Raw genomic sequence first — 13,469 nt, forward strand, 5'->3', positions numbered from 1 at the left:
AGCATTCCTTCCTCCTCAGCGCCTGGAAGCTCTTCTTCGTCTCTGCCAGTCTGTGTGTTCTCGCCAATCCATCTCAGCGAGACACATGATGGTCCTCCTGGGCCACATGGCCTCTACAGTTCATGTGACGCCGTTTGCCAGACTCAATCTCAGAATTCCTCAGTGGACCCTGGCGTCTCAATGGACTCAGGTGTCGGAGCCGTTGACTCGACACATCGTCATCACTCCTGCTCTTCGGCAATCTCTACTTTGGTGGATGACCTCTTCGAATCTATCCAGAGGTTTGCTGTTTCACACTCCTCCCCACCAGAAGGTTCTCACAACCGATTCCTCGACCTATGCCTGGGGGGCCCATCTGGATGGGCTTCGCACTCAGGGATTCTGGACCAGTGCGGACCGCCTCCATCAAATCAATCTTCTGGAGCTCAGAGCCATATTCAATGCTCTTCAAGCTTTTCAACATCTGCTTCACGACATGGTGGTCCTCATTCGCACAGACAATCAGGTCGCCATGTATTATGTCAACAAGCAGGGGGGCACGGGCTCGGCCTCCCTCTGCCAGGAAGCTCTCAGAGTCTGGGATAGGGCGGTTCGCCACAACATCTTCCTCAAAGCTGTCTACATTCAGGGGAAGGACAATGTCTTGGCGGACAGCTTAAGTCGTCTCCTCCAGCCTCACGAATGGTCACTCCATTCCTCGCCCCTTCGTCAGATCTTTGCACAGTGGGGGACGCCTCAGATAGACCTCTTTGCGGCTCCCCACAACTTCAAACTGCCTCACTTTTGCTCCAGGATCTACACTCCTCATCGCCTCGAGGCAGATGCTTTTCTGCTGGATTGGGGGAATCGCTTTCTGTATGCGTTTCCTCCATTTCCTCTCATTCAAAAGACTCTGGTCAAGCTGAAGTCGGACCATGCCACCATGATTCTAATAGCTCCTCGGTGGCCCAGGCAACCTTGGTTCTCCCTTCTACTTCAACTCAGCAGCCGGGAGCCATTCCTTCTTCAAGAGTTTCCTTCGCTGCTTACTCAGCATCAGGGATCTCTACTTCATCCCAACCTGCAGTCTCTCCACCTGACAGCTTGGTTTCTCTCAACATAACTCCTCACCAGTTTTCCAAGGCGGTGAGGGATGTCTTGGAGGCTTCCAGAAAGCCTGATACTCGTCAATGCTACTTCCAAAAATGGACTAGATTTTCTTCATGGTGTTGTTCTAACTCTAAGGAGCCTCAGCGAGCCTCCCTATCCTCTGTGTTGGACTATCTTCTCCACCTGTCTCAGTCTGGTCTCAAGTCGACAACTATACGAGTCCACCTGAGTGCTATTGCGGCTTTCCATCAGCCTCTACAGGGGAAACCTCTCTCTGCTCATCCTGTGGTTTCCAGATTTATGAAAGGACTTTTTCATGTCAATCCTCCTCTCAAACCGCCTCCAGTGGTTTGGGATCTCAATGTTGTCCTTTCTCAGCTTATGAAACCTCCTTTTGAGCCTCTGAGCAAGGCTCCACTAAAGTTTCTCACTTGGAAAGTGGTTTTCCTGGTGGCCCTCACATCTGCTCGCAGGGTCAGTGAGCTTCAGGCCTTGGTGGCGGACCCACCTTTCACAGTTTTCCATCATGATAAGGTGGTCCTCCGCACTCATCCGAAATTCCTACCTAAGGTGGTCTCTGAATTTCATCTCAACCAATCCATTGTGCTTCCAGTGTTTTTTCCAAAGCCTCATTCTCATCCTGAGGAATCGGCTCTGCACACTCTGGACTGTAAACGTGCTTTGGCTTTCTACTTGGATCGCACCAAACCACACAGAACTGCTCCTCAACTTTTCATCTCCTTTGATCCAAACAAGTTGGGACGACCTGTATCGAAACGTACCATCTGCAACTGGATGGCGGCTTGTATCTCTTCCTGCTATGCCCAGGCTGGATTATCCCTTCCTTGTAGGGTCACAGCCCATAAGGTCAGAGCAATGGCAGCCTCTGTAGCCTTCCTCAGATCGACACCAATTGAGGAGATTTGTAAGGCTGCCACTTGGTCCTCGGTTCATACCTTCACCTCTCATTATTGTCTGGATACTTTCTCCAGACGGGATGGACAGTTTGGCCAAACAGTGTTACAAAATTTATTCTCTTAAGTTGCCAACACTCCCACCATCCCATTGGGGTTAGCTTGGAGGTCACCCACTAGTGAGAATACCTGCCTGCTTGTCCTGGGATAAAGCAATGTTACTTACCGTAACAGTTGTTATCCAGGGACAGCAGGCAGCTATTCTCACGTCCCACCCACCTCCCCTGGGTTGGCTTCTCAGGCTAGCTACCTGAACTGAGGAGACACGCCCGGACCATCGGGCGGGAAGGCACTGGCGCATGCACGGTGCGGGCATCTCGAAACTTCTGAGTTTCTTCAAGCAAGACATGCTTGTGAGACGTCCGTATCGGGGCTCTGTCGGATGACATCACCCACTAGTGAGAATAGCTGCCTGCTGTCCCTGGATAACAACTGTTAGGGTAAGTAACATTGCTTTATTGTGAATATATATTGGAATGTGATTGGATAATGGTACCATCTAAAGGGCATGATTTTCATCTGAGAGCCTATTCAGATTTTAACACTCAGCAAGTGATATATGGCAGGGCTGCCCAATTCCGGTCCTCGAGATCTACTGGCGAGCCAGGTTTTTAGGATATCCACAATGAACATGCATGAGAGAGATTTACATACCAGGAAGGCAGTGCAGGCAAATCTCTCTCATGCATATTCATTGTGGATGTCCTGAAAACCTGGCCTGCCAGTAGATTGCGAGGACCGGAAATGGGCAGCCCTGATATATGGCATCAAGTGCCCTTGCGGGAAGATGTATATTGGGTAAACCATGTAAAGTCAAACTGAGAATTGACCAACACCTGAGTAATCTGAGGCTGCTCAAATTGGATACCCCATTGGTGGGCCACTGGGTTGAAGCAGGACACAAAGTGGAGGATGTTAGATTTGTGGTATTACTTTGGGTTAACTTGATCAGAGGGGGAAATGTATCCGAAGCCTTATTGTGCAGAGAACAGCTTAACAAAGAAGTAGACTTGGCATGTGTTATAATTGAGAGGAGGAGGGACTAACAGGGATTGATTCAGTTAGGATGAAGAGGATGGAGGTAAATTTAAGTGAATGTAGGTTAGCTGGGGTAGCTATCTTCAGTGCTTGGATCCTTAAGTTGGAATGGAGGTGTAGAACCCTGACTGTTGCTGCTTTATGATAAATGAGAAGGATTAAAGGTAATTATTGTTGTTTATTAATGTATAATATGTTGAGAAGTGGAGAGGAATTGTGTGGATCAAATCATAAAATGTTATTTATATTATAAAGACATATGAATGTAGGAAAACCTGAAGCAGTTACAGCTCCTGATGATACTGACTCAGCGAACCACAGCTCTGTGTCGAGCTGTCTGAGTACATTTGTGCGATCAGTTGAGTGGAATTACAACAAAAGACACTGCTTTGTGGAATACAAAAGTTACTCCTTTTGGAAGGCAGCAAGTACAATTGCAATGCGTATATTGGACTGGTGTACTGTAAGAGACTACAATTCAGAGATTATTAACAAATCTAGGTTTTCATTATCTATGGAGGGAGGCCTTCATTGATTAGTTTTATGCTAATATTATTATAAGTATATAAGTGATTCACTTTATGAAAATGTGTGGTGATAATGTATTAGACAACAGGTTTTGATATAATAAAATATTAAATTATGGTATAGAAAGGCTTTTATGTATTTGTATAAAGATTTATATTAATTGGAAGCTATTTAATAGAAACATAGAACATGACGGCAGAAAAGGGCCACGGCCCACACTAATGGCCCACCCTCTAACTACCTCCATGAAGAGATCCCACCTGCCAATCCTATCTTTTCTTAAAATCTGAGAATTAGTGTGGGCAGACTAGATGGGCCGTGACCCTTTTCTGCCGTCATGTTCTATGTTTCTATTAAATAGCTTCCAATTAATATAAATCTTTATACAAATACATAAAAGCCTTTCTATACCATAATTCAATATTTTATTATATCAAAACCTGTTGTCTAATACATTATCACCACACATTTTCATAAAGTGAATCACTTATATACTTATACAAATATTAGCATAAAACTAATCAATGAAGGCCTCCCTCCATAGATAATGAAAACCTAGATTTGTTAATAATCTCTGAATTGTAGTCTCTTACAGTACACCAGTCCAATATACGCATATTGAGCCCTGAGTGTATTGATTGGTTCACCAAGAAATGCATATTTATTAGGGATATCTTGAAAACCTGGCCTGTTTGCAGTCCTTGAGGACTCAACATGGACAAGCCTGTTTTAGGGTTTAAGGTTATTTGATTTTCAAGTTTATTCATATCTGGGTTATTGCTTTACTGAACAGCCACTCATATTGATGGATAATGTATTATCAATTTCCATTAACATATATACAGTAAACTTACATGAAAGGACACATGGAAGCATATATACAGCTTTTGACTTCCAGAAGTGTGCTAGCTAATCTGTCTCAATTTTTTCTGTGCTGATAACTAGTTTTTATTTTGAGGCCTAGTTTATATAAAATTTGTTTTAAATGGTTATGAATCTGAATTTCCTTTGAGCCAGCAGCAGATTAATCCAGAGACTAGTGGATTCTGTCTATCTACCAGCAGGTGGCGATAGAGAGCACTGAATTGAACTGTCATATTGGATGGAAAGTCAATCGATATACTCTATCTCCAGCAGGCTGATGGGAGTATTCTAACAAGCTCCTAGTTTCTGTACTTGTCTGTTCCTGTTCTAGGTTTCCTTGTTCAGTAGAGCTATGGTGTGTCCTAGCTGAGCAATGCTGGCTTTAGGGGTTATACCTGGTCACCTCAGGTCTCTTCCCCCCTTAAATCCTCTGTTTCTGTGCAGCTTCTCTCCTTTTCGCCACTTTAAAAAAAAAAGTTAACTGACAGATGACACTCCAGCAGGAGCTGATTTCACTGACAGAAAAAAACGTCTTCTTGAGGCTGGAATTCTTTTCTCAGCTATTTTGGAGGTCAGTGAATGTGCCTTTAAATTTACTAATTGACCCAGGTGCAGTGTGATGCTTTTATTTTTCTGGTGTTAGATGGCGGCTGAAGCAGTAAAGCACTGTTTGTGCTGTAGTAAGTGATGAGCAACATTAGGACAATATCTGGGGTGTGTGTTCAAGTTCTACCATGGAGGGTATTTTTTCCAGTAATGGAATGGTGGTTTCCTTGTGAGGGAGAGGCGGCCACGTTCTCAGTTCCTTGCGGCCATCTTGTTGCAGTAGGAGGCTGTTGCCTTGGTGTCTGATTTCCCTCCTTCGGGATCCATTTCACTCCTTCCTCTGGTTTCTGGGATAGCTGCCTCTTTGCAAGCTGATTTGGCTGGGACCAGTTCCTCTCTCCCTTTTCTCCAGAGTTTATTTTGCTGCTCCATAGAGCGTACCTACTAGTAAAAGGGTCTGTTGGTGGTGATGACATGTGTAGCTCTTCTTTGGAACAGCCTTGGGTTCCTCATGACCCAGTTCTTTCTTGCTAGTCCTGACAGGCTGACATAGGGGCGAAACAGGTGATTTGGCTCAGTTTCTAAGGTAGGGTCTTTATTTCCTCCATCTCTCTCCTTCCCATAGGGATGGGGTTGTGTCGTTCTCTGATGTGTTTATGGGGAAACTGGAGAAAGGGGAGTTCATGTTTAATAAGGCAGATGAAGGGCTTTTCATTAGCAGAAGCTGCCATCTTTTATTACAAAAGCATTGCAAGTGCTAAATATTTTGGAGTCTGAGTCCCAAACTCTGGCTTTTGCTAATCCTAGGTTGGCCTACATTAAGTAGCTGCTGAAAGCAGTTCCCATACATGAGGCCATGCAAGAATTGATTTTAGTGTCGTGGGTCACTCTGGATGACAGTCTGTGGGCAGCCAAGGCTAGGTCCCATCTTTATCCTATTTCTCAGGAGGAAAAGAACAAATTGAAATTGCCTATGGTAGATTTTTTTGTGGCGGCAGTAAGAAGAATGACCACTCTCCTGGTGGAAGGTGGTATAGATTTGATAGATGTTGTGGATAGGAAGCTGGGATCTTCGTTGAAGATGTGAAATATCTGCTCTTTCCTTACAGGCTGATATTTGCAATTCTTATGCTGCAGAAGCTTGTCTTAGCTGGGTGCAGCAGGTTGTAGATTCCTTGGTTGAGTCAGGGGCGCAGCTTGCTCCAGAATTCCCTGATTTGGAAGTGGGACTAGCTTACTTATCTGATTCCTTGTATGACCTCACTGGGGCTTCCGCAAAGCAAATGTTTTTAGTTGTGATGGTGTGGCGATTTTTCTGGCTTCACCATTGGGCAGTGAATGTTTCTTCTAAGCATCATCTGGTGCAGTGATCTCAAACTCGTGACCCGGGGCCATATGCGGCCCGCCAGATACTATTTTGAGGGCCTCAGTATGTTTATCATAATCGCAAAATTAAAATCAAACAGTTTCTTGATCTTATGTCTCTTTAGCTATAAATTACATTATTATTATTATTATTAAGACAGTCAAAAGGAAAATGGAGCAGGGAAAGCAGTTATTTACAATGTCCAATGTGACACGGACAAGAGGACATAGACTGAAGCTGAGGGGGGACATGTCCAGGACGAATATCAGAAAGTTCTGTTTCACGCAGCGAGTGGTGGACACCTGGAATGCTCTCCCAGAGGACGTAATTGCAGAATCCACCATTCTAGGATTTAAGGGTAAACTAGATGCACATCTCCTTAAGAGTGGCATAGAGTGATACGGGTAAGGGTAAATTAGATGCACATCTCCCTTGAGAAGCATACAGTGATATGGGGAGTAAAACTATGCCAGGGTACACCTGGCGGGGCCTCCGCGTGTGCGAATCACCGGACTTGATGGACCCAGGATCTGATCCGGAGATGGCAATTCTTATGTTCTTATGAAAGATTTATAAACTGTAGAGTTTTACCTCATGCAAAATCGTCATTTCTTTAATAAGACATTAACTATTTTTTCTGCGGCCCTCCAAGTACCTACAAATCCAAAAGGTGGCCCTGCAAAGGGTTTGAGTTTGAGACCACTGGTCTGGTGAAACTTCCATTTAAGGGTAAGCTCCTGTTTGGGGGAAGACCTGAAGAAATTGGTTAAGGACCTCAGGGGACTCTAAATCCCAGCTCTTGCCTGAGTATGAGGTTCTCTTTATCATCTCAGGCATGTCTCCGCTTCAGAGATAGTAAATGTTATAGATTGGAGGGAGGCTCCATTTAAATAGAAATCCAGGTTCTCTCAGAAACAGTCCTTTCATGCCAACAAATGGACGGACTACCATCCAGCCTTCCTGAGCTTCAGCATCTTGTCCTTTGCAGTGATGAGGTTCTGGCTCACTCAGCTATCAGCATTGGGAGGACGACTGAAATTTTTTGTCAGTATTTGTTTCAATTTGTCACTTTGTATTTTTCAGATTTTCACCTGTTGGGTTTACAGTTGTTGTTGGTTTGTTTTTTGTTTTTTTAAATTATTCTTGTGTATTGGAAAGGAGTGTTCTGGATTTCAAGTTTATTTAAAATTTGATAAAAACACTTATAAAAAAAATTCCACTTTCCTTACTTATGTTTTAAGAGAAATATTGATTGACCAGGAGGCATTCCATCCAATAGGACCAGAATTTGATTCAGTGCTCTCTTTTGCCACCTGCTGTTAGATAGGCAGAATCCACTAGTCTGAATTCATATGCTGTGTCTAAAAGAAAGATATTTATCAGGTAAGATATAATTTTACCTTAGGCTTGTAAAGTTGGACAAATGAATTCTGCTTAGGGGTAATTTTATCACAGGATACCTGTATGGAAAGTCCAATCCAGGTTTATAAATAAAGATATAGACACTTATGTGCCTTTATAAAATAAAATAAGCATGTTTATATTTGTTAGAATTTACTATACTACTTTTTATAGTAGTATAGTAGTATACAGAACTAGCCTCATTAGCACACAAGTACTCATGCACAGATTAACATGTGCTCCGAAGGTGTTAATATGGATGTGTTCAGTATGTTTATGCATAATTTAGAAAATGTGGATGTATATTGCTACTGCATGCCCAACCTCTACCCCTGGGAGTGCCTACACACAGCTTGTATATGTGCTGTTGTATCAATGTATGTGTGCTTATATATGTCGTCATAATTTTATAGGCCCCCCTTTCTATATACAGTGGTACCTTGGATTACAAGCATAATCTGTTCCAGGAGCATGCTTGTAATCCAAAATGCTCGTTTATCAAAGCGAGTTTCCCCATAGGAAATAATGGAAACTCGCTTTCATACGTTCCCCCCCCCCCCCCCGAGGCCAGGGCGCTGCTCCCCCCCCCCACTCGCAAAGGCCCCCCCCCCCCGCGTGATCCGGCACCCCCCGTGAGAACAGGCACCCCCCCCTTTGGCACCGGCACGCAACCCACAAGTGCCGGTGCCAGTGCCGCTTGAAGATCTTCTTCTTCCCAGTCTCTGCCGGCTTTGAGCATGCATCTGCGCATGCTCAAGTCCTTCTAATTCTCTCTCTCGCCGAGATTCTCGGCGAGAGGGAGAATTAGAAGGGCTTGAGCATGCGCAGATGCATGCTCAAAGCCGGCAGAGACTGGGAAGAAGATCTTCAAGCGGCACCAGCTCTTGTGGGCTGCGTGCCGGTGCTAAAGGGGGGGTGAGTTAAAGTTGGTCGGGCGGGGGGCTCCTGTTCTCGTGGGGGGGGCCCTTTGTGAGCGGGGGGGAGCGATGCCGGTTATCGGGGGGTGCTCGCAAATCGAGTCAACACTTGGTTTGCGAGAATGTTTTGCTCGTCTTGCAAAACACTCGCAAACCGGGTCACTCGCAAACCGAGGTTTGACTGTATAAGACATGTCTTAACACGACAAAGTGATATATACTGTAATTACTGCATCAAAGCCCAGCTTTGAACCAGTTTGTTCACTGACTAAGGGTGTGGATTTCTACCTTAACAAATGTCTAAAAGACTCCAGTAAGAAACAATTGCCATCTTTTCTAGTGTTTTCTAGTCATCCATTGAGAATTAAGCTGACTGCTGCGTATCTTATATTCTGCATCTCTAAGTAATTTGTTCTTAATGCATGTCATTAAAATATTACAAATCTTCTGCAGGTTGATTCAGGTAACACAGGAAAAGTGTTGGCCTCAGATGCTGCTCTCTTCTTGAAAACATCAGGACTGACAGACTTAATACTTGGAAAGGTATTTGTACTCCCCTGCAGTCCCACATAAATGTGTGTGTCATTTAATTTGAAGAAAAAATTCATTAAAAAAAAGTGAACAGGATTAATAAATACATGTTGCTTTAAATTTGGCTGGAGCTCAGCTATGATAAATATATTTTTTAAAATCTCAGCATCATGAGTGAGCTTTAACAGTAGTGATTCCTGAGTTGTGGTTTGGTGCCGCCAATGAAATCGTAGAAAGAGTTGCTCTTTCTCCCTATTTAGGCTTCCTAGATTGGAAACCCAACAAAAACACAAAAAGACTGTGGGGTGGTTGGCGCCAAAACAAATCGGTCCAACTTCACACAGCCAAGGACCTTGATACCACAAAAGTAAATAATGAAACAAGCAAAAAAAAAGTGGAACCAAGTCCTGGACTTACAGGAGTAAATAATTAATGTTTATTGGTGTATATTAAAATGCATTACAATATCATAAAAGTCATACTATAAACTCTGGCCAATGCCAACAGTATATAAACTGTAAAAATAGTGCTATATATAAAATCAACAGGCCCTACATGGTCTATGTTTCAGCAACACGGTTGCCTTCCTCAGGGGTCCTTAGCACAGTGGGCTGGAAGTCAAGCAGCCAATTACATCATAGAGGACACCTGTTAATTATAACTGCAGCAGCAGTAGAATGGCCATGGCGGCTTGCTCTGAGATAAGGAGCTTGCTGCTCTTGCTATGCTTCAATCAGCAGATGAGCAAACTGCCTTTTCCTCTGTCCCCCTTCACAAAAGCTGTGAGGCAAGGCAGCTAGGTAGACACCACTTTCTTACTGGAAGAGGTTTTCTCTTTTCTCAGAAATGTTTGGAAACCCATACAGAATACTAGGATCTGTGAGCACACACTGGAAAGACAGATGTTAGTGGTTCAGGTATAATGTTTGTTTATTATTAATGTATTTATATTCTACCTATACCTACACAGTTCAAGACAGCAAAACAGAATAGCACATCTGGAATTACATTAGCAAATATATTTGAATCAATGTTACGGATTGGTTGAGATACTGAATTTTCAAGAAAGAAAAGTTTTAAAGAAAATTATTATCACATGGTCTCAAAAAAAGAGAGTTGGTTACATATCTTAGCTATATGACATTGAATTGTGGAAAGTTGTCTGATAGATTTAAGGTTTTTAAACATTGGGTAACTCAAGAGATGGAGATTACAAATATTTATGTATCAGACAGTCTTTGTAATGGAACCATAGATCTAACAAATACATGGAAGCTTCTCTTTACAAGATATTTAAAATAGTCACACAAATTTTAAATTGTATATGGGCAGCTACAGGAGGCCAATGTAGTTTAGAATAATATTGTTTAAGACTCTCATATATTTATCTAGGGCAAAATTAGTCTATGTTGAGGAATCATTTTCTGACTTTAATATCCCATCTATGTCTGACCACCTCACTCTCATTACATCCGTAAAACTTACCACAGCACCTTGTGACCCAGTTCCATACAGGATCTTAAAACATCATCTTGCTTTCTTTGCCCCTTTCCTACACACCATGATCTCCAACAAGGAATCACGAGTAGATCGGAGAAAGTCATAATGCCGCTTTATAGAGCAATGGTCAGACCACACTTGGAATACTGTGTCCAACATTGGTCTCCCAACCTAAAGAAGGATATAAAACTGCTTGAGAGGGTGCAGAGACGAGCAACGAAGCTAATAAGAGGTATGGAGAACTTGGAATATGAGGAACGACTCAAGAAACTGGGACTGTTCTCCCTTGAGAAGAGGAGGCTGCGAGGGGACATGATTGAGACGTTCAAAATGCTGAAAGGCATCGATAAAATAGAGCAGGTAAATAAATTATTTACATTGTCCAACACGACACGGACAAGAGGACATGGTTTGAAGCTAAGGGGGGACAAGTCCAGGACAAATGCCAGGAAGTTCTGCTTTACACAGCGAGTGTAAACACCTGGAATGCTCTCCCAAAGGAGGTTATTAAGGAATCCACTGTGCTAGGATTCAAAGGCAAATTAGATGCACATCTCCTTACGAGAGGCATAGAGGGATATGGGTGACTAAAACTACATCAGGTGTATACCTGACTGGGCCTCCGCGTGTGCGGATCGCCGGACTCGATGGACCATGGGTCTGATCCGGAGATGGCAGTTCTTATGTTCTTATGTTCTCTCACAAAGTATTATCCCTCATACTTGGAAACTGGCTGTTAACTGTCTCAAGCTAAAAAAAATGTCAATTTACATGCTACTGACTGCACTAATTACCAACCTATTTCCAATCTTCAATTTTGTGCTAAAATGATAAAAAACACATCTTTCACCTCCTAGAATATTTTTTTGGGAAAAAACAAACACTCTTTATCCAAATCGGACAGGTTTCTGTCAACACTATTCCACTGAAACATCCTTTATTGGCCTCACTACTACTGCCCTATATCACATCAATCACAGTAAATCTATGCTTCTCTCGATCTCACAGCAGTGTTTGACACCATTGACCACACACTGCTCGTATCTCATCTCAACCAAATCAGTATCACAGGAACAACTTTGGCTTGGTTTGCCTCCTATCTCTCTGATTCGCTTTCAGGACCAATCATCCAACCCATTCACCCTGCCCTGTGGAGTACTCCAGGGATCTATCCTTACCTCATCTCTATTTTAACATCTTCATGGCCCCCTTACCCTTGCACAATCTATCGAATTCACATCATTTACCTATGCAGACGACATCCAACTTCACTACTAGATTCCACAGATGCATAGGAGATAAACAAAAACTCAAAATTAAGTAAGATTACACTCTGGCTCCACAAGTACCACTTGTCACTTAACCCCCAGAAATCCAAAGTCCCTTTTTTTTCCCCCCCCCCCCCCCCAACAACATCATTTAAGATCTCACTTCGCCAATAGTTCTTTCTAACACCCCAATATGTCTTTCACCAACACTCAAGATCCTGGGTGTTATTTTTGACCCCAAATTGATCTTCTAATCTCTGATTTCATCCATTGTCCAATGCTGTTTCTGCAAATTGTATCTCATTTGCTCAAAATCCAGTCTCCTATATCCATTCACACTTTAAAGTTCTAATTTACTGTCTGATGGTCAGTCACATTGATTATTGCAATTCTGTATACTACTGTATCAGATTCAGAGACCTTTAACATCTAATCGCGAGAAGGAAAAAAATATGACCATGTAATTCCCCTTCTGAAAACAACCCACTGACTCCCTTTATGCTACCATCTCGCCTTTAAAATCCTACTTTTACTTTATAAAACCCATTAATCTCACTCCCCCCCTTATTTGGATAATCTAATCCCCTACATACCCTCTTGTACCCTCCGTTCCCTTCAGCAGAATCTACTTGTCTTCCTACCTTTCAGACACCTCATCTGCGATTCAAAAAGAAACATACCATAATCAAATTAAGTTATATAATGAGCAAAAATGTGTATAAAGAGTGTTCAGAAACTCATAATGTGTGCACAAATTCTAGACCCAAAATATTCTTAACATAGACAACATAAACTTAAAGATAAATATTATCATTCATTCAATGCTTCTGTTCAAGATAACTTCCGTTGTTGATTGGGATCCTCCCATAGAAGCAGTCTTTTTAGAAGTATTCACCATGAAGAATTTGTGCTTATGTGGAAGGCTCCCGTTCAACAATGGAAGTTAACCTGCACAGAAGCATTGAATGAGCCTAAACTTAAAGGTAAGTAATATCATCATTATCTGTATTTGTGTGCAATATAGAAAAGTGGGTGATTATGATAATGCTATAGAAATAAATTATTGTTGTAACAATACTGGGCGCATTATGGTTTTCATACACATTTAATTTTTATTGTTATATAAATTGACTTGTTCATGGGGTATTTATACCTGAACCACTAAATTGGCTTTTGAATGGGTTTGTGGTTATGTCAAAAGTGGACTCCTGAGCAAATTTATTTATTAGTGAGGATCACACACTGAAATACAAGTTACCCTAGGACAAGACGGCAACATATTCTTACATGTGAGTGGTCATCCGCGGAGCCCAATATGGACAGTTCAATAGTATAGTGTCACTTTAAAAGACTGAAAAGTCTTAAGAGTGCTCGTACCGCACATGCACTGGTGCCTTCTTGCCTGACGTCGGCTCACAGGATCATCAGTTCTCAGTTTTCCACAGAG

General features: G+C 42.5%; 1 protein-coding gene across 3 annotated transcripts in view; it reads left to right on the top strand.

The window, feature by feature from the left end:
* The window catches only part of EPS15 (epidermal growth factor receptor pathway substrate 15), a 312,116-nt gene that overhangs the window by 34,768 nt on the left and 263,879 nt on the right, over positions 1-13,469 (top strand). For all 3 annotated transcript variants that reach the window (XM_033915879.1, XM_033915877.1, XM_033915878.1), the window contains exon 3: positions 9,177-9,266. In XM_033915879.1, the coding sequence (XP_033771770.1) occupies positions 9,177-9,266 (90 nt within the window). The remainder of the gene's footprint in view (positions 1-9,176; positions 9,267-13,469) is intronic.

Source organism: Geotrypetes seraphini, chromosome 12 (genome assembly GCF_902459505.1).
Source record: "Geotrypetes seraphini chromosome 12, aGeoSer1.1, whole genome shotgun sequence".
NCBI lineage: Eukaryota > Metazoa > Chordata > Amphibia > Gymnophiona > Dermophiidae > Geotrypetes > Geotrypetes seraphini.